This window comes from Electrophorus electricus, chromosome 16 (genome assembly GCF_013358815.1).
Source record: "Electrophorus electricus isolate fEleEle1 chromosome 16, fEleEle1.pri, whole genome shotgun sequence".
Taxonomy (NCBI): domain Eukaryota; kingdom Metazoa; phylum Chordata; class Actinopteri; order Gymnotiformes; family Gymnotidae; genus Electrophorus; species Electrophorus electricus.
Genome location: NC_049550.1, coordinates 17,033,426 through 17,056,093, shown reverse-complemented (window position 1 = coordinate 17,056,093; position 22,668 = coordinate 17,033,426). Strand labels below are relative to the sequence as shown.

The 22,668-nt window shown below is 38.7% G+C and overlaps 2 protein-coding genes across 3 annotated transcripts; one reads left to right on the top strand and one right to left on the bottom strand.

Annotated features, from left to right (window-relative positions):
* Positions 1-380: 380 nt before the first annotated feature.
* On the top strand, positions 381-5,285 carry LOC113582850 (nuclear factor 7, brain-like). 2 transcript variants are annotated; one of them, XM_027018863.2, is made up of 7 exons: positions 381-868; positions 1,198-1,293; positions 1,692-1,922; positions 2,031-2,053; positions 2,271-2,389; positions 3,275-3,651; positions 5,027-5,285. In XM_027018863.2, the coding sequence occupies exons 1-7, from the start codon at positions 461-463 to the stop codon at positions 5,180-5,182; spliced, it is 1,410 nt and encodes a 469-aa protein (XP_026874664.2). In that variant the 5' UTR covers positions 381-460; the 3' UTR covers positions 5,183-5,285. The 2 variants fall into 2 exon arrangements, with proteins under 2 accessions (XP_026874664.2, XP_026874665.2); XM_027018864.2 differs by having other exon boundaries at positions 384-868; positions 3,275-5,118.
* Positions 5,286-14,604: 9,319 nt separating this feature from the next.
* LOC118242668 (tripartite motif-containing protein 35-like) lies at positions 14,605-22,623 on the bottom strand. The gene is made up of 6 exons (XM_035534728.1): positions 22,099-22,623; positions 17,265-17,360; positions 16,946-17,176; positions 16,830-16,852; positions 16,533-16,648; positions 14,605-14,801 (listed from the first exon to the last, which is right to left on the bottom strand). Exons 1-6 carry the CDS (start codon positions 22,489-22,491, stop codon positions 14,605-14,607), a joined length of 1,056 nt encoding a protein of 351 aa, XP_035390621.1. The 5' UTR covers positions 22,492-22,623.
* Positions 22,624-22,668: the final 45 nt, after the last annotated feature.

The window sequence follows — 22,668 nt, the reverse complement described above, 5'->3', positions numbered from 1 at the left end:
TGTGCACCAGTCATTGCTGTGTGTGTGTGTGTGTGTGTGTGTGTGCTCATGGGTTGGGCTCTGCTAGGGCATAACGAGCTAAAGAGTAATATCTGATTCTTATATCCACATCACAGAACAAAACAAAATCTGTTGTACCTTTTGATCATCAAAAAGGAAAAAGGTTAAAACCAAATATTCATTATATATATATATATATATATATATATATATATATATATATATATATATATATATATATAAAGTAGTTTGAAATGCTTGTTCACAAATGTCAGATTACTACATTAACTTTGCATATATTAGTATAAGCCCAGTACATTCTTATCAGTTGGCTGTGTGCCATAAAAGTTTAGCACACCTTCACATTTGAGCAGGAACAAGGATGTAGATAGCTGTATAAACAAGGAAGTCAAAGCTGCTTCACAAGCCCTTCCACAGCTGCAGGTCACAGTGTGTCGCCATGGCGTCGTCTCTCGTCTCTGCATTGGAGGAGAATCTCAAGTGCACACTGTGCCACAGCATTTACAACACACCGGTGATTCTCCTCTGCACCCACAGCTTCTGCAAGTCCTGCTTAGAAGAGAACTGGGCTGAACAGAGAGCCAACGAGTGCCCACTCTGCAGGAAGAGGTCGTCCGTGGCGACCCCACCCGTCAACCGCGCACTGAAGAGCGCCTGCGAGTCCTTCCTTCAAGAAAGGAGCCGCAGGATTACCCACAAGGCCGAGGGGCTGCTGTGCTCGGAGCACGACCTGAATTTGCAGCTGTTCTGCATGCATGATGAGCAGCTGGTCTGTGCCAAGTGTGTGACAGAACAGCACAACAATCACAACTTCTGCTCCATCAGCAAAGCTGCCAGTGAGAACAGGGTAAGAGGTGCATGGATCACCATTTACACTGGATGGATCATTTCAAGAATTCTGTAGAATTCTGTGGAACATGAACATTTGAGCAAATTAGATTTATTAAAAATATTATTACTAATGGCTAATATATATATTTTTAATTACACCAGACAGATTTCTACATACTAGACAATGTTTATCACAAAATTAGGTGGTCCTTATTTTTTTGCGGTAGAAAAAAAAAAACCTATAGTTTCGGTCATTCCAGCGGTAAATGAGTTACATAATCTTTTGAATCATTTCCTTTTGGAGTCACATGCAGTGACTGTGTTTTCTCCTGAACACATGTGCAGGAGGAGCTCAGAGGTCCTCTTCAGGAGTTACAGGCAAACCATGTAGCCTTTGCCTCAGAAAAACTCACCTGTGTCTCCATCTCCCAAGAAATCCAGGTTCATGTCAGCATGGGTTTTTTATAGGCAGACAGTTTATTTTGACCCCATGTTTTTTTTCTTTTTTTTCCTTTTTTTTTTTTTTACCAAAACCTTGTGGAAAATTTGGGGCACATATTTTACTTAAATAACAATAGAAATGTTTGCTAAATTCAGCATTATTTCAGAATGATGGGTGATTCTGATGGTCAGAGCTCTCTCGCTCTTTGTGTGTGTGTGTGTGTGTGTGTGTGTGTGTGTTTTGGCAGGGGGCACATACATATGACTCTCTTTGTGCTAAACCTACGTAAACCTACTGTTTAACATCAATTGTTCACACATTGGTGCTGACTGCATTAAACTGCATTAAGACTGTTCTGAGAAATGTCAAAAGAAAACTCTCACATCCTCTTTTTCAGTCTCAGTTCATGAACACGCAGATGCAGATAAAGAAAGAATTTGAGAAGCTTTACAGGTTCCTGAAAGAGGAGGAGGAGAGCAGGCTCGCTGCACTGAAGAAGGAAGAGGAGAGAAAAGCTCAGAAGATGAAAGACAGGATAGAAGAGATGGATGGATTCATGTCTTCTCTCTCTAGAAGGATCAAACACATTGAGGATCATATGAATACTGAGGATAGTTTATTCCTAAAAGTAACTTCATTAACAAAATATCTCTAAATATGGCATTAAATGACAATCGGCATAACACTGTAGTTTCCAATATTTCTCATGTTGTTTTAAAATGTATTTTCTTTCTAGAACCTTAAAGATGTTGAAGAGAGGTAAAAATCTGCTTCAAGATTTTATATAATATGGTGTTTAGTTTGGAATTCTCATGTGGTGCATTTACAAAATAATTATTTAAAATGTGTATTTAAATATATTCAAAATCATAAATTATATATTTGTATTTTGCAACATCGACAATAACGTATTGTATTTTCCATATCAAATTGTATCAAATCCATTAAATGTATATATGTATTTTGTATGTTTTAGTGCAGAGTACACAGTGCCAGATCTAAAAGAGGACCATGGAGCTCTGATTGATGTGTCCAAACATCTGGGGAATCTGAGATACAGAGTGTGGGAGAAAATGAAGGACATCTGTCCTTACTGTGAGTGGATGGGCCGTGAGGCACAATCTCTACAAAAATATTTATCTATATTCATAAATATATTTAGGATACTTTGCATACATCTCTACACATACTGTAATGTACATCCCCCTTATTTTTCTTATAAAGGGACTAGTTCAGACTTTCTACCTTCTCCATAACTGGATCAATACTGCATCTATACTAGCATAAAGGCTGCCACATCCTTTGATTCCTAGTAATATAGGGATGAGCCCTATATTAGCCCTGCTCACAGCCAACACACTTTAATAATTACTTCATTTAACATGCATAGGACTAGAACTCACCTACACTCCAGTCAAGGGTTACTTACAGACTGCATATTTTACACTACAATCTCATATTGCTCTTTTTCACTTATCTAATATTATATGTAAATATCACATAAATAACACTTTAAACAACTGAATAACTGCCTTTTCTGGTAACGGCTGATGTTTCTTTCATCTCATTGGGAACTCACACACACCACTTCCACATACTCATCACCATACTAAAACATTTTGAAAAATACACACACACACACACACACACACACACACACACACACACACACACACACACACACACACAAAAAAAAAAAAAAAATATATATATATATATATACTATATTTTATATACTTATTTTATATAGTACTATATACTATATAAAATAAGTGTATTTGTAGAACTGTTGGATATACAATACTATGTGCACACAACTAATTATTAATTTCAACAACAACGAAACAACTCTAGACCCCACAGGGTTCAAATGTCACCAGTTACTGGGTTTGCATTAATGTAAAAAGTGGAAATTAAATTTGTCTCTTGGTTAGTCTTAAAATATTTACAAGTAATTCATGATTATTATTCTTTTTAAAGATCCAGTGATTTTGGAGCCAAACTCTGCAAACAGCCGTCTTCACCTGTCTGCTGATTTAATCAAAGTGACCTGTCGGGACACAAAGCAGAACCTCCCCAATAATCGTGAAAGGTTTGCTGTAGACCCCGTCATCCTGGGCTCTGAGTCCCTGGGCTCTGGAACACACAGCTGGGTGGTGGATGTAGGGGAAAGCGAGAACTGGACCATTGGACTGGTGAAAGAGTCTGTCAAAAGAAAAGATAAACTCTCAGTGAGCCCACAGGATGGATTCTGGACGATAAGTCGGAATGACGGATCGTACTCGTTCAACACAAGATATCTCGGAGCTGAGAGAGTGAGGAGAATCCGTGTACAGGTGGACTGGAACAATAACAAGGTGACTTTCACCAACCCTGAATCCAACATACAATTACACACTTATGCACATACACGAGAGAAAATGTATCCATATTTTTCTACAATCAGTGATATCCCACTGAAAATACTGCCAGCCAAAGTTTCAATGGCAGTTAGTTAAAATGCTGCAGATTTGTCCTGATCTTTTTAAAAATATAACAAGATAATTAAGTGTTTCACCAATTTTTAAAAAATGAATAAAATGTAATAGAGCAGCGTGACTTGCAGCCACCTTGTCTTTACAAATAGCAACAACTACTGCCACCCCCTTAAAAAGAACTGTCCCACCACCCCACAAAATGAGTTACCACATCAGGCTGAGAAGAACACTGACCCTTCTACCCCAGTCAGAGAGTCTGCACACACTGACCCTTCTACCCCAGTCAGAGAGTCTGCACACACTGACCCTTCTACCCCAGTCAGAGAGTCTGGACACACTGACCCTTCTACCCCAGTCAGAGAGTCTGGACACACTGACCCTTCTACCCCAGTCAGAGAGTCTGGACACACTGACCCTTCTACCCTAGTCAGAGAGTCTGCACACACTGACCCTTCTACCCCAGTCAGAGAGTCTGGACACACTGACCCTTCTACCCCAGTCAGAGAGTCTGGACACACTGACCCTTCTACCCCAGTCAGAGAGTCTGCACACACTGACCCTTCTACCCCAGTCAGAGAGTCTGCACACACTGACCCTTCTACCCCAGTCAGAGATTCTGCACACATACCTGCAACACATGCCGGGGCTGGTTTGTTTGTTTGTTTGTTTATTTGTTTTTCTTTTCTTTTCTTTTCTTTTCTGATCTACTACAAGTCATGAGCTTGAGTACAAAATATTCTATAGATTCTTAGTATTCTGTTTCCATATTTGTGCCACTTACTGCCTGTCTGAAAACATTTAACTAGAATAATTAATCCAGTGTGAATTCTGGGAAACAAAATATTTATAATCATATAGATATTTCAGACATTATTATTTAAATGGAATAAGTAATCATTTATGTGTATCTAATATTAATCACCAAAATACTAAAGCATGCCTCATGATTTACTTGATTAAATATACATGTATATATATAGATTATACATTCTTAATATGTTTTGGTAATTACTACTGTAATAACAATCAGGTATGTTAGAATATCCAGAATTGTTTAAATGTTTTGAATGTCTTATAATACATTTATTTTCGGCATAACTGGTTTGGTTTATGGTGTAGCATTTTTATGTATAACATGTTTTCCATGTTTTAAAATTTTTCATGTCTCTTATGATTTTGAAATCTTTGACATGTTGTCCCTGTCACCGTGTCTGTCCCCATCATGCTATCTGTGCCATTCGTCTTGTCCCCCCAGGTGTCAGCACCTGTACGTGTCAGAGAGTCTGTCCCTGTGTTTGTTGTTGTCCTGGTCACTGTCATTCCCCCGGCTGTCCTGCTCGCGCTGGCCCAGGTCGGAGCGCTCTGTCCCCCGGTCTTGGCATTTGACGTTGGTTTCGGGGCCGTAGCCTGATAGGCTGGTGCGCCAGGAGTCACGCCGTTGGGGAGGGGCTCTATCACGATACGGCCCTTGTGTGTGTGTGTGTGTGTGTGTGGTGTGTGTGTATGGCCACGCCCTCCTGCTCCTCATTGTGTATTGTTAGTGTGCGTGTATATAAGTCTTGTGTTTGACTGTGTATGTTGTCGATGTTTGAAAGATATAGCATAGCCTGCATGCTATATCTTTGTTGTTTTGTGTAAAAATAAATGTAGGTTTCAGTTTTATGTGACTCGTCCCTGCTTCCTGCTTTAACTCCTCATTGTGACACTATTTATAAAGCATTGCTTAGGAAAGACTATATGTGTGCATTATTAAAGGTTAAAGCTATGCATTGTTATGTATGAGTGTTATGTATGAATGTCTGCATGCATGACACAGAAATAGGTAAATTCTTAGAAATTTGAAGAAAGTAAAATCCCAGTTCACATTTTTTCCAAGCTCGTTTTTCTCAGAAGTGGAAGGTGTTTGGACTTTTCGGCATTCTGGTGATCCCACACTTCGTTGCTTCCTGCATTATGTTTGTTTGCCCATGAGTTCTGTGGCGCTACCAGAAGTAACATTACACAGCAAAGTGACTCATTGTTCCGCAGATGTCATAATAATAACCTTCAGGGAAGCTGTAGGTAATTTGTTTTCATCTGATAAGGGCCAATATTAGGAAATGAGCATCATACCAAAGGCAAAAAGAAGATCACCACGGTGACATTTTTTTCATTAGCAAATACATACATGCAGCTTTTTGTGGGTATGTAAAAATATTGCACAGGATATTCATGAATTCATTAACATGACACTCAAGAATAATGGATATGTTAATTAACATGACCTGCTTGATCTTAAGATCACTAATCACTTAACATTTGATATACTCCCACTAATAATATAATAATATACTCCCACTAATGCAGAACTAATACTTTTGCATACACAGTAATCCCTTGTAATAAACCAAAGAAACATGTGATGGAAGCCTAAAAATAAAAACAAAAGAAATTGATCTGCAAGAACTATAAATATTTTGGACATAATTAAGTTTTTTAAAGACAATGAGACATTGGCTGTTAGAATCATGACTGGGAATTTGCTTTTTGTACCAAAACAAGGGTACATTTTATAAGTGAATGTGCGTGTACTTGTGTAATGTTGAATTTGTATCAAGATCACTATATATCACCTGGCCTTTCTCAATGTCCAGAAACACATACATTATCTTAGGTTTGGGAAGATTTAGATTTCATGAGAATTTATCTTTCATCTGATGTATTAAACACGAGTACAGGACACAGAGGAGCAGAGGGTATAACCTGATTTGGTTTCCCCAGTAAATGACAGGTATGACAATACCAACAGTATTTGGGAACATCACTTCTAACTTGGGCCAAAATAAGTGTTTTAAAATTAATTTAACTTTTTTTCTGACATCAAGGTGTCCAGACAGAGGATGCTTATGTCTTAGGAACAGTGTGTTGGATTTGTATTGCGAAGCAACAACTATTTGGGTTATGGTGTTCCGGTCCCCATCAGGGCAAGATGGTTACCATGTCCTCTGCAGCCCATCGTTGTGGATAAAAAAGTCACTTTTATAATCGGTGGGTCTTTAGTGTCTTCTAGAAGCTGCTGCAAAACAGTGTTAACTGTTACTTATCAGCCTTCTGAGCTGCTGCTAATGCTGACCTGGATAGCTGGTCAAGTGGTGTGGGATGCGAAGGCATTATAACGTCTACTGTACTTTTCGATACAGGCAGAGCAGGCCCTTCAACATCACCAGGGGAGTTACTCATAATTGTGTATGACAAAGAGACATTTCCAATTTAGCAGGCTAGGGACCGTGTTAAAATACAACCAGGAAATATATTCTCATATATGTCACTGAGAAATTGAATCACTTTGTAACATTGAATATTCTTAAAATACAGACCATTCAGCCACATAAAATTTCTTAGAACCAGTATAACTACCTGCAGTATAACTACCAGTTTTCGGTCATCTACATGCAACCATTTACCAGAAATCAAACGCATGCTTCTAGCATTGACTACAATGTTTCCATCACAATTGCTTCCTGATGGAAAAAATGCTAAAAATGTTGTAAGTCTAAATGAATGTTTGTGCATAAGATAATGCATGCTATTTATTTACAGTATTACAGTATTTTCCCCAGCACAACCTTTTAGCCCATTAACAATATAGCTAATATTGTTTAGCCCTTTAGCAATGATGCTATTAACAATGAAGCTAATATTGCCTTTTAGTAAGTTGTCGACATTGATGTGATGTTTTAGCAAAAAAATCTTGCAACCTCGATATATGGTGACTGGCCAGTTTTTGTGCATTTGGAGATGTCTACGATACCTAGTGGAAAATATTGAGTAGCTCCTGAGTACATTAAAGTATATGCTCAATGTTATTCACTTTATCTGACAAGACCCTGGTGATCAGGAAATGTATGACTGAAATTCAGCATGACTGAAATGTCATCTCCAGCATCCACATACATTATAAACACTATAAACCCCCAAAATAAAAGGCACTTTTTGAAATTTTTTTATTCTGTATTAGATTAACTCAGTCTGAACCCAAATGATAGGAAAAAAAGTCTGGGTGTGAATGAACGTCTTTGTCCAAGTGTCTACTTCAAGTTGAATGATCATTGTACTATATGTACAATTTTAGATAACTAGTGATAGTGATAACTAAAGTGTAGAAGTACAAATAATTGAAAAATGAGCTTACTTAGAGGTGCACATAGAGGTTAATGTAATTCCATTTTACAGTTTTACAGTTGGGTGTTATCATGTATGCACACAGAGACAAATATCTTCCTATTTCCTTCAGTACTGCTACATCTATGAGGGTCAGTGCCAGGCCAAGGCCCCCTCCGTCCACCAGAGGGAGGTCTTGAGTCAGGCACGCCACTAATCAGGCTAAACGCCCAACAGCTGGCCTAGGCCTATATAAGCCCAGTGATCCAGTCACTCAGTGTTGGGTCTTTGCTAAAGTTTTGAGCTAAGTGCCTAGCTGGTAACTTTAGGTATTTAGGCCTGTGAGGGTGTTTGTGTTTTTACACGTCCCCTCCCCTCTCCAGTTTTCCCCTTCAAATCTGTTTCTCTCCCAGGGCTCTGCTTAGCCATTGCAGTTCCTCCATGTTTTCTGGTTTTGTTTGGAAAGTTTTAGTTTGGTTTTCCCCAGGGCAGCCATTGTTCCTGTGGCTTGGTTCTCCCGTTTCCCACAGTCGGTGTGGTGTTTAATTTTTTCTCTATAGTTTGGTCATCCTCCATTCCTTTGAAAGGCGATATACGTGGGGGTAGTTTTATACTTGCTGCAGTCTAGCGGGTATATGTTCCCCTTGCAACAAAGTGGCTGGGGTTCACTCCCAACCTTTGGTTATTTACTTTTCTTGTTTTAACGGTTCTATGAACTAACAGTTTCACACATGGGCCTACCATCATTAGCACATGGTTGCTCAGCCTGTAAGCTGTTGGTGACATCACCTATCTGACTTAGCTTTGAGCCTATGTTACATCACAGTAGTCTTCCTGGAATTGACTTCAGTATAGGTCCCCCCATAGTTTCACAACTAAATGCCTGGTTGCATTAAGCATCGTAAGTGAAATTTTCCCTTAAAGGTGCCATAGCATCCTTTTATTCAATATTTTTAAATTGTTCTCTAATGTCTATATAGATGTCTTTGGTCAGAGTGAAAAAGATGAACACTCCCATTTACAACCCTAAGATTTGGGCCTATAAGGAAATGTTTTCTTTTTTCTGTGTATTTAAGGCTAGTGTTTTTGGTAGTTCCTATTTGGTCCTTTGTTTCGTCATTGTGTCTGTGTTCTTTGCCTTGCCTAGCCTAGTTATGCCCTTCGACCAGCAAACTTATAACAATTTCTTCAGAGCCAAAACCTGATTTTGTCTGGTTAATACAGCCCTTTACTACTTTTGTGTTATGTGGTTTGTATCGGGATAGATATATCTTTCCTGGGTAACACATTATCAGAACAGAAGTTAATATAGCCAGTCACTCTTTCTGTAGCCTCATTGACAACTGTGTTGTAAAAACGCAGCTTCCCTCCATATGACCGCAATCTTAGTTGTGGGCTTGTTTATCTTGAGTACAGTCTTATATACTGGTTTTAAATGGACTATGTTATAATCAGAATTTCCTAGAGGAGGTTTAGGCTTAGTTGCATAGGCATTTTTAACATTCCCATAACATTTATACAAAATACAATATAGTATATCATATAAAATATAAATACAAAAATAAAAACAGGGGCACACGGTGAGTGCTGTATCTGATCCTGAACGCAATTTACACTACAGGATGCAGTTCTGGTAAGTATTGCATGGTTAAAGAAAGAGTTATTTAACAGTACTTTATGTATTAAAAATGAGCTATTGTGTATTTTAACTGTACTTATACTCAGAAATAACTCATGTGACTTAAAAAAAATGGCAGAGGAGAAAGAGAGACAATGCTACTTAACACTTCATTCTGTGCCCACTAATAAGGCCATCCGCCTTCATCTAATAATCAAAAAGACAGAAAGAGACTTAAGAAAACAAATAGTTACAGAGTTGCCAGGAGACACCCCACCCCCTTTCTGCCAAGATCAGTTCTGTGAAGAGATGTTTCCACCCCCTTTCTCTGCCCCCTAAATGGTATCTTCATCCTCTGCACATGTGGAAAAAGTGAGGCATTGTGAAACAATGTTTGAGGTTTCAAAACAATCTGTCATCAATTTCCATAATGACATCTACTTTGCCAGTAAGAGTCTTGATAATGCTGTTCTTTGAAACTATGACTCAGGCAGGCATTGAGTCTAAACTACTATTATTCTGGTAGGTTATGCCAAGGTATCATTGTAAATATTTCAGAGAAATTACCACACAACAAACAAAATAAATAAAAGCTTTCAGATTGTCAGAGACAGCAAATTTGGACTGTAATGAACAGTGTGTTGCAGTAAATGTGTTTCTTAACATCTGTAAGGCTATTTCAATTGCTTTCAATTCAGTTTAATCTGTAAAAATGCCATTTAGAAAGATAATCTGTTAACAAAAGGCTGGTATGTTTACTGGGATAAATCCCCACATGGGTGCTGGTGGTGTCTACTATGTAGTCTATTGAAGTGATAGGCGCTTTGAACATACTCTCTTTGTGCAACAGGTTTCATCTATGGTGGAATGAAATGTGAGTGAATGTAGCTAATTATGATCGCTGAAGATAAAGATCAATAAAGGACAATAAAGGAACATATTTGAGATATGTTAAGATTTTTATTTAAAAATATTCCTTGTTCTGCTGTTTTGGGGAAGATTCAGCTACCTTTTTTTTTCTAAATTACCTCCCAACCTTGGAAAAAAGTGCTCACATGGAACACTTGTTGCTGGCATGCATTAGTGTTTTGTGCTTAAATAAAAATGTAAATTTACAGGAGATTAGTCCCATCAGTAAACCAGAGAATCACTCTCTCTATACACTTATAATAATTTTTATTACACCTGTAATTGTAAATTTCTATATTTCTAAAATAGACACATTTTTGACCACGTACAAGGGGTACTCAGAAAAAAAGTGAATTGGGAGGTTACCTTGCTCACATTTCTCTGAATCGATCTCTTTTCATGCAGTGTCTCATGGTTGGCCGGTCATCCAGCAAGAGGGACGCGCTCAGAATCACACCACCTACCTGCCCTGTTCCTAATTACCTGCCTATTAATTCTGTTCACCTGTTCCTTATTCATTGTTCCCCGCTATTTAAACTCACAGGTCCTGGAAGATAGTGCAGCACATTAGTGGACCAAGGATCTGCGTTCAACTAAGAAAAACACAACGCTACTTTTTATTTAGTCCTTTTCGTCCCTTGACTGGACATGGACAATAAAGAACAATTATCTACAACCTCGTCTTTCGTTTCCTCTGTGCCGCCTACGTCACACAGTGCATGTACACATACACAGCACCCAAACACAACACTATTACATGATACTACACCTACAATTCTAAATTAATTAAATATTAGACTTTGTTTGAAATACTAGGTTAGCAATGGTGATGTTGAAAGAGATTCGATTTCAAAAATTGTAAATAATTTTACTGCTTGAATTTGACTACATATCAAAGCTTTAAATATCATAAGAGACATGAATAACTTGAAAACATGGGGGAAAAAAGTTTATACATTAAAAATCATACATCATAAAAAAACAACAAAAAAACTAAAGAAAACAAACATATTTTAATACATTTAAAACTTATAGATATCCTAACAATAATGGATATTTTAAAGCACATTGATGTATAAACTACATGTAAATTAAATTAAAAGACATGTTTTAGTAATAGGGCTGTTAATATTAGGTACACATAATAATGATTACTTATGCCATTTTGTTAATAGGATACCATTTTAATATCTGAAATAGGGAAATGATTGAACATTTTATTTTTTCCTGGAATTCATTTTGACATAGTTAATCATCCTGGCTTCACATATATATGCACAGTGAAGACTCTGAATCTAAAGAGTAATTTTCCCTCAAACTCAGACTGGTAGTAGATCAGAGAAGAACAAGAAAAAGACAAAAACAAAAAAGTAGGTGATGCAGACAAGTATGCAGACTCTCATGCTGATGTTTAGGTTAGGTGCCAGGGCTCAGTGTCATACATGGTGAAGTAAGCAGTACTGCACTGTTGGTAGTCCCTGGTAATGACTTTTCGCAAACTACTCACAGGTTTATGCTTATGTACAAATAATGTCCACAAGTATGAGGGCAAATAAAAAATCTACATCTACAAATAATTGGAGAGCACTTTGAGGTGTAGGTCTTGGCTATTTTTGTTGGTGGTGGGGTATTTATTTTTGGCTGGGGGTAGTTTTTACCATGTGCAATCCTGCATGAAGCTATTTGCATATTGGTGAGAAGAGCAGGACAAATCTGCAGTGTTTTCAGTAATCATCAGTGAGACTTTGGCTGGCAGAATTTTCAGTGGGATATCACTGACTGTAGAAAAATATGGGTACATTTTCTCTCATGTATGTGCTTAAGTGTGTAATTGTGTTTTGGATTTAGGGTTGGTGAAAGTCACGCTGTTATTATTCCAGTCCACCTGTACTCAGATTCTCCTCACACTCTCAGCTCTCTGATATCTTGTGTTGAACGAGTACGATCCGTCTTTCCAACTTATCGTCCAGAATCCATCCTGTGGGCTCACTGAGAGTTTATCTTTTCTTTTGACAGACTCTTTCACCAGTCCAATGGTCCAGTTCTCGCTTTCCCCTACATCCACCACCCAGCTGTGTGTTCCAGAGCCCAGGGACTCAGAGCCCAGGATGACGGGGTGTACAGCAAACCTTTCACTTTTATTGGGGAGGTTCTGCTTTGTGTCCCGACAGGTCACTTTGATTAAATCAGCAGACAGGTGAAGACGGCTGTTTGCAGAGTATGGCTCCAAAATCACTGGATCTTTAAAAATAATAATAATCATGAATTACTTGTAAGTATTTTAAGACTAACCAAGAGACAAATTTAATTTCCTCTTTTTAAATTCATTAAAACCCTTGAATGGGTGACCTTCGAACTCCGTGGGATCTACAGTTGTTTCTTTGTTGTTGTAATTAATAATTTGTTGTCTGCACATAGTATTGTATATCCAACATCCAACATATTATAAGATGCATACAATATTCTTAGATATATATTTTCCTCTTATGGTATGTTTGTTTTAGAGATTTCTTTGGTTCTATTAATTTCTTTCTTTTTTTGGGGGGGGGGGGGGTGGATTTTTCAAAAGGTTTTTGTGCTGTTATGAGAATAAGGAAGTGGAAGGTCTGTACGAGTTCCCATTTAGATGATGTCATGAAATGAGCATCAGCTGTGGATAGAGGAAAATAGAGTATCCAGTGGGATTAAAAGGAGGAAGAACCCGCATGGCTGCTGGAATGGAGCTGGAGACGGGACTGAGTGTGCTGGGGCTTAGCTGGGGTTTAGCCAGGGCTCAGCTGGGGCTTCACTGGGGCTCCACTGGGGTTTAGCTGTTTGTGATGCAGTTATTGTGCTCTGAGGGACCTAAAAATGTTCCATTCTGTCCTCCAGACAGTCTTCAGTACCAAGGTATTTGAAACTAATTTGGCGTAAGAACAGTGCCATGAATAAGGAATGGTATTAAAACATCCTCCAAGCACAACTTCTCCCAAAATTCCAGGAGCAATTTGGTGATGAACAATCCTTTTTCCAGCATGATGGAGCACCATGTCACAAGGCAAAAGTGATAACCAATTGGTTTGGTGAACAAAACATTGAAATTTTGTATGCAAGACTTTTATTATGGAATATATCTAGTGATATATATATAATTGATTTTTATTGTGCTTTTCTAATTTTGTAATTTTTTTTATTATGTTTCTGTTGTGGAAATTTACTTTGCTTCGCTTTACCTTGCTTTGTGTTTCTATAGTCACAGCATAACAGTCCGTAGACAGGCGTGAGAGGCAAAGACATCAGCAGCTCACATGCTGTTCTACCCATAGAGACAGAAGAAGACTGTTCTAACCGTAGAGATAGAAGACCCCACCTGCGCTCAGACTAACCAAAACATAAAGTTCAGATACCTTGTAGGAGCTGTTTTTTCTTTCTTTTCTTCTCTGTGTATAAGAAGAGGGGGGCTTGTACTGTGAGTCAGTTCTCTTTCTCTGTTATACAGGGGACAGAACTCAATAAACTTTTTACTACTCAATGCATAATGCATGTGTTTGATGTGCTCTCATTTTTCCACCACAGTTTCATATATATATAAATTAATAGGGTGCAGGTGTAACGTAATAGACTAACAAGAGGGGTGTGTTTATAATCAAGGGAAAATCAAATAGTCAACAAAGAAGCATCTGCACATGGCGGGCCATGCCATATGATCTATGGGAACGGGAGTGCGCCTTTACATTTTAAACCTAAAATCCACCCCTTCTAGACCTAAAGCAAATAAAGGTGTGAAGGAAGCCTTACAGTAAAAACTAACAGAATGGATCTCTGACAAATGCAAGCATGAGAAGTCTTAAAAGGTTTAATGAAAATGAAAGTAAGTGATCAATTACACACAGACACAACTGAAATATGACAGTCAAATGGCTATACAACGCTAAGGAAAAAGGGAACACCTGTGTGGTGGAAGTGGCACAAAAAAACAAAACACAAAGCATGTGGGAGAGATGAAAATGAAACAGTAAACATTACAGTAAACCCCCCTTAACATGCACCTCCTAGCATGCGGAGACACACTAAGTCCACCCAGGGCAGGGGTCACATGGATACAGCAGTGCAGTCCTGGAAGAGGAGTATAATGAAGACCTGCCATCTTGAGCATGGAGTGTGACAGGCACCTTGCCACCCAGGGCTCAGGGTATGGCTGGGACCGGGCCATCCTGGCACTTGCGTTGAGTGGACAGCACCTGCAGAGGCAGTTGTGGGACATGTGGCACCTTGGAAGTCACCTGAGGAGACAACACTGGGTGAAGGCCCTGTGGAACAATCAGACGTGGCAGAATCACCTGCTGAGTTGTTGGAGCTGCCGTGCAGGGTGCAGCTGGGGAGCCTAGATGGAGAGAGAGAGAAAGCCTGAGTCAGACAAACAGACTCCTGGGCTCCCTGTTGGTCCAAACATTCCACCCAGGTGGTGCTCAAGTGAGGCCTGGTTGTCTCTGTGAGGATCCAACCCAGAAGCCCCTAGTCCCCCCCAAGAAATTCTGGGGGAGCATCCCCTTTCTGTGAACTGGGAAACCCTGGCCATCAGGGCCAGACTCAGGGGTCAGCTCAGGATCCAGCTTGGACTTGACTTAATGCAGGTGTGAGTTGACTTAAACTGTTTAATTAAAAAAGGAAATGAACAAACACATACAGACACAACTGAAACAACAAGACAGGCAAATGGCTGAACAATGCAGACATCTAAACAATGAAACACCTATACACCAACCAACAACCAGGGCTACAACTGAACAGACTTTATAAGTGGTGAAGTAAGAGTACAATGAGGCACAAGTGACTCAGCTAAGGAAATATGGAACACCGGTGTGGAGGGAATGGCACAAAAACCAAAACATAGCATGTGGAAGAGACAAGAAGATAAACAAAGGGCAAATTCCTGCATGATCTAAATATTATACCGAATATAGAATCATTTGATGTGGAAAAAAAACAATACTTAAATTTTAACTTGTTATTGTACATACTACCATAATAAAAGCCATGCATACAGAATAATCCTTTGTAAGAAAGCAATATTTTAGACCTAAAAGCCATCCATTATAGACATAAAGCAAAGAAATATGTGAATGAAGCCTCAAGATAAAAATGGATAGATGCAGGTGTGAGTTGACTTCCATGGTGTAATAAAAATTGCTCTCACGCCATTACACTCATAAACTAGTTCCATCTGCTATGCCATAGCTTTTAGTTTCACTGATGGTCATAACACACTGCTTCACAACTACAATGATGCATTATAAAATGTTCTATGACAACTTCACTCCCATACTTAGTCACTACTGATGTTAACACTACGACACATACTCCCACTTTGTGTATTGTTGTCCTGTACTTGATCTGTATATTTCTCATATATAGTGTATTGTATGGATATTGCGTGTATATTGTGTATTGTATGTATTTCCTCTATTGTTTGAGAGTCACAAACAGCTAGAATTAAAGTCCTTGTGTGTGTCAGCACACTTGGCCAATACATCCAATTCTGATTCTCAAAGTAAGTAAACAAACACACTCAGACACAACTGAAACAAGACAAGGAAATGGCTAAACGACAAGCATATCTAAACAAGGCAATGCCTAGACAGTGAACGACAACCACGGCTACAACTGAACAGACTTTATATGTGGTGAAATAATAGTACAACGAGGCACAATAATAAGGGAACACCTGTACAGGAGAGTGAAAACAAATGTAAGAGACAAAATCAAAAACCAAAGGACCATGTGGAAAGCCCCACCACAAGGAGGAGGATGCCAGTGAGGAGCAACCAATGCAGTATCTACAAGTGCTATAAGCACTGTGGGTATAATTATGGTTTTTAAAGACACTGAGACATTGGCTGCTTAAATCATGATTGTACCAGGGTACAAGTGAATGAGTGTATGCTCATAAGGTTGAGTTTGTATCAGGATCACTGAATATTACCTGGCCTTTCTCAATGTCCAGAAACACATACATTTTCTTAGGTTTGGAAACTTCTGGATTTACTCAGAGTAACAGCAAATCTTCTCCCACACTGTATCACAAATTGCCCAGGTGTTGTACAGATATACTCACAGTAAAGACTGTCCTTCATCTTCTCCCACACTCTGTATCTCAGATTCCCCAGGTGTTTGGACACATCGATCTGAACTCCTGAATCCATTTCTGGATCTGGCACTGTGTACCTAGCTCTGAGGCCATAAAAACAGACAGGTAAACAACATTACAAAATTGTAAAAGACCAACATTTAATACATTAAAAAATTATGGTAAAAGTAACTTTAATTTGGTGCAGACAAGCATGCACAGATGTGAATATAAATGGGTCTCACAAAATACATTATAAAGGCACAAAGATCAAAACAAATTTACCTTTTTTCTGTATCTTTGAAATTCTATTTGAACAAAAAAAAAACCAAAACATTTGTGAGTGGCCCTTGCATTCTTACAATCACAGCATGTTTGATGACATCAGACAAAATGCTTACATTTACAAATGAACTGTCTTCATCCCCCATGGCATCCTTGATATTGTTGATTTGCTCAGACAGATCCGAACACAGTTGTTCAATTTCTGCAATCTTTGCCTTCATTCTCTGGCTCTTTTTCTCCTCTTCCTCCCTCAATGCAGCTATCCTGGTCTCCTCTTCCTTGCTTAAGAACTGGTGAAGACTCTTAATCTCCTTCTTTATCTTCCTTTCTACATGCTGCATAGACCCCTGGGACAGGAAATGTGATTATATGTTTGACTAGAAAACGTTTATGCACCAAGTACAGCAGAATATTACATGCAGAATGTAGCAATACCTTGAGCTTTGAAAATGTGCCATCATAAGTAGACTTTTTAGAAATCAAGGTTTCTAGTTTTGCCTGAAGTACCTGCAATTTTCCTTCAAGTTTGGTCTGAAAATAAAGATGATTATGAATAATTAGTGTCACTGATACTCATGTTTAATAGATATATTTAACCAACACTTATCAGCATTTCCATATTTAGCATGTATCTGCAAATATGTAAATAGTTATCAGTCACAGCTGTTTCACAATTTCACTTTACACAAACTTACACTTAATAGCCATTGCATTATTGGATAGTTGTGTGCAGTAGACTACAATAGATCGTATGTGTAACGTTACAGATAAAATCAATCACTCGTGGATAAAAAGAGGTGTGGCTTTAATCAGAGTCATGATAGTAAAAAACAGGTAAGGGTCAGAACCAGCACTTTGGGATTAACAGAGCCAGGGAGCATCACAGAGTAATACAACAGTCCATGTGGAAGAGAGTCAGGAAAGACAGCAATACAGATAGACAATAGGATAGACTGCTCAGTATGCACTCATAAAAACAGTAGCAAGGAGTTCAGGGAAATGACAGGTTTCAATTGACAGAGTAACGAGGCTACGGGTGGAGTTAACAGTCCGTTGAATTTCCTCTGGGTTGTAATCGGTATGCTGGGAGTTGTAGTGAACTGTGGAAAATGGATGAAATGACAGTATGCATCAATCGTTTGTACAATTTTTCATTAGATTAGATCAGATTTTTTTTATTGTCGTTTTAATATATATATATATATTAAGGTGCACTACTTGGCAGAGCTCTTATGTTAGAACACCACAAAATAAAAATATAGAAATAAATATATAAATCCGAAGAAGATTTCAGGGGAGTAACTGCAGCACACTGTAGTAAGAGATGTAGAGATATTTAAAATTGTAGTGAAGTTCTTCAAATTTTCAGAAAAGCAGGATGTTTCAGACAGGTCCTTCATCAGCACTTGCATAGCTCTGTTCGAAACGTCCTGTTTCTCTGCAAACTTTGTGTACTTCACTACAATTTTGAATATTGTTGGCCTTCTGAGTACACAGGATGTATATGTAGACATGCACCACATTGTGAATTGTATATACACAATACATATAAAAGGGTTTTAACAATAAATATTGCACATATATTTACAGAATAAGTATTGCACAATTATTCCTCAGGATGTGATGCATAGACATTACATAAGGCTATTGTAGAATGAATATTGCACACAGATAGTTTTAGCACAGTATTTGTTAAATATAGGGTAATTCCTTTAGTGCAGACCTAGTACAGTTTGTAGAATTCAGTGTATTTTGTGGTATGTATATGTTAATTCATTTCATAGTGCTACACATACAACTCAAACTAACATTGTGTTAACACAGGGCTGTTTGGGAAAGACTGAATAAGCGAATGTTCTGAGTATTCTGTCAGTACTGAGTATGTGAATGTTCTGAGTATTCTGTCAGTACTGCGTATGTGAATGTTTTAAGTATTCTGTCAGTACTGCGTATGTAAATGTTCTGAGTATTCTGTCAGTACTGAGTATGTGAATGTTCTGGGTATTCTGTCAGTACTGAATATGTGAATGTTCTGAGTATTCTGTCAGTTCTGATTATGTGAATTTTTTCATTTAGTCTCTCTTTTACAGCATTTAGCTGACATTTATCCAAAACCACTTACAATTATGACTGAATACAACTTGAGCAAACAAGGGTTAAGGGCCTTTCTCAGGGACCCAACAGTGGCAACCTGGCCGTAGAATGAATATGTCAACTTTTTCATATATAAACTGGTTCCTACTAATTCAAAACTACTAATTCAAAGCACTTTGCTTGCACAGCTGATGAAAGATGTCTGTCCAAAACATCCTGTTTCTTTATAAACTTTGTACTACACCACAATATTTGGTATATTAAAGGCTTTGTGAACCCTTTAGAAGTTTCTCCATTTCTGCACGGATTTGATCTAAAAGTACATAAAGAGAACCAAATAAAAAATTAGTCAAAAATACTAGACTGTAATTTATTTAATGAGGAAAATGATCCAATATTACATATCTGCAAGTATGTGAACCTTTGATTTCAGTTTCTGGTCTGACCGCCTTGTGCAGCAATAATTGCAAATAAACATTTCCAGTAAGTGTTGATTAGTCTAACACATAGGCTTGGAGGAATTTTAGCCCATTCCATCCATAAAACAGTTCAACTCCATCATGTTGGTGAGTTTCCTCCCATTAACTGTTTGCTTCTGGTCCTTCCACAAAATTTCTATTGGATTAAGTTAAGGTTTTTGACTTGGCCATTTCAAAACTTTATTCTTTATTCTTCTTTAACTATTCTTTGCTAGAATGACATATATGCTTTGGGTCATTGTTTTGCTGCATGACAAGTTCTCGTGACACTCAGCTCACAGACAGATGGCCTAACATTTTCCTTTACAATTTTCTGGTATAATTTGGATTTCATTGATTCATCAAATGAAGGAAAGCTGTCCAGGCCCAGGTGCAGAAAAACAAGTCCAAACTGTAAGGTGGGCTTGAACCCAAGTCAGCTAGGTGAGAAAACCAACAGCCTAGTGAGTGAGCAACCACACTATAACAATGGGGGACCCGTGTGCAGAGTAGTTAGATCTTGGATCAGGTTAAACAAAAGGAAAAACTAAACACCACGCCGAGCGTGGAAAAAGGGAGAGCAAAGGACACCACGGGAAGAAATGGCAACCCCAATGCACTGGGGAAAACCAAACTAAAACTTCCCAAACAAAACCAGAAAACAGGGAAGAACTTGAATGGCTAAGGGAAGCCTCGGGAGAGAGATAGACTCGAGAGGAAAACTGGAGAGGGGAGGGGATGTGTAAGAACACGAACACCCTCGCAGCACAGAAGTGAGGTGTGGCACAAGGGGGTAAAACCGGAGAGAGGAAAGGACGTGTAAAAACACGAACACCCTCGCAGACAGGAAGTGAGGTGTAGCATGAGGGTTTACACACCTCGATACCTGAAGTTACCAGCTAGGAGCTTGGCTCAGAACTTTGGCAAAGACCCAGCACTGGGTCACCTGGCTTATATAGGCCTAGCCCAGTTGTTGGGTGTTAAGCCAAATTAGTGGTATGCCTGACTCAAGGCCTCCCTTTGGTGGCCAGAGGGGGCCTCAGCCTGCCACCAACACTTACACACACCGTGATACTACCATGATATTTGCAGAGGGATTTGAAAACTGGACACTCAAACGTTAAACTCTTACATTAAAACTTTTGCTAATTTTTCTCTTATGAGAGTTTATTCTGCTAATTGCAGAATGCTGTAATGGAAATGATGGAACATTACTGCAACCAAACCTCAGACACTGTGGTAAATCCCTAACTGTTTTCCCTTAGATAAATGTAAAGATTAAGGTTTCTCTGCACCACCTATAAGTACTTCCCTTTAAAAAAGGGAAAATGCTCCCTTAAAGTTGATATTTGTAACAGAAAAAACTAAGTTGTTTTATGCAACTCATACCTACATACCTACAGACCTATACCTTGCTGCTTGTATTCCTGATAATCACGAGTGTTGACTAAGTCATAACATGAAAAAGGTAAACTGGTTTTACCCTTTGTCTTTCCGCTGCTTTGCTGATGGAGCAGAAGTTGTGATTTTGATGGTCCTGGTCCACACACTGTAAACACACCAGCTGTTGATCATCCACACAGAACAGATGCTGTTTGTCGGTATGGAGCAGACATATCACTCCTTGAGCTTCCATTCTGCGTTTCTTCTGCGCGAATGTTTCACAGGTTTCCTTAAGGACTAGATTGTTTATAAGTGAATGCTTAATTTTTTTCCTGCACATTGGGCATTCCTTTATCTCCTTCTGGTTCCACGTTCTCTTTATACAGATCCTACAAAAACTGTGACTACAGGTAAGAACTACAGGATCCTTAAAGATTTCCAAACAAATAGAACACCTGAGATTTTCTTCCAGTGAAACGTGAGATAATGCCATAGCCACTGTTCTTGGTGTAGACAGAACGAGATTGTGTGTGTTGCGTCTGCAGTGAATTCACAGCATAAGATTCCACAGAAATGAAAGGTAACGTAACTTTCCTCGTGCACAGAATCTGAACCTGCCCTCCAATTCTTTCTGAGGGAGTGAAGATGTGAGTCAGCAAAGAAAGAGGCAGTATGCAAAACAGGGCGGGAATCGTCAGAGTCACGTTTCAGTAGTGAAGTCACTACAGACGTCACTACAAAGCGAGGCTTTGTGAAACACTGAAATGTTCAAAGCAACTGTGTCGATTTGAAACAGGCCACATACTGGATTATGCCAGCCTATCAATACGTATGATCAATAAATATTTTGGAGAAATTGCCGTACAGCATACTTGTTTAAGAACTCGTGAAGCTTCTCAAACTGTTATTTGCAACAAACACAGTTGCTGACATGCATGTCCTGTGGGTAATATGTGGGTAACACTCAAACGTTAAACTCTTACATTAAAACTTTTGCTAATTTTTCTCTTATGAGAGTTTATTCTGCTAATTGCAGAATGCTGTAATGGAAATGATGGAACATTACTGCAACCAAACCTCAGACACTGTGGTAAATCCCTAACTGTTTTCCCTTAGATAAATGTAAAGATTAAGGTTTCTCTGCACCACCTATAAGTACTTCCCTTTAAAAAAGGGAAAATGCTCCCTTAAAGTTGATATTTGTAACAGAAAAAACTAAGTTGTTTTATGCAACTCATACCTACATACCTACAGACCTATACCTTGCTGCTTGTATTCCTGATAATCACGAGTGTTGACTAAGTCATAACATGAAAAAGGTAAACTGGTTTTACCCTTTGTCTTTCCGCTGCTTTGCTGATGGAGCAGAAGTTGTGATTTTGATGGTCCTGGTCCACACACTGTAAACACACCAGCTGTTGATCATCCACACAGAACAGATGCTGTTTGTCGGTATGGAGCAGACATATCACTCCTTGAGCTTCCATTCTGCGTTTCTTCTGCGCGAATGTTTCACAGGTTTCCTTAAGGACTAGATTGTTTATAAGTGAATGCTTAATTTTTTTCCTGCACATTGGGCATTCCTTTATCTCCTTCTGGTTCCACGTTCTCTCTATACAGATCCTACAAAAACTGTGACTACAGGTAAGAACTACAGGATCCTTAAAGATTTCCAAACAAATAGAACACCTGAGATTTTCTTCCAGTGAAACGTGAGATAATGCCATAGCCACTGTTCTTGGTGTAGACAGAACGAGATTGTGTGTGTTGCGTCTGCAGTGAATTCACAGCATAAGATTCCACAGAAATGAAAGGTAACGTAACTTTCCTCGTGCACAGAATCTGAACCTGCCCTCCAATTCTTTCTGAGGGAGTGAAGATGTGAGTCAGCAAAGAAAGAGGCA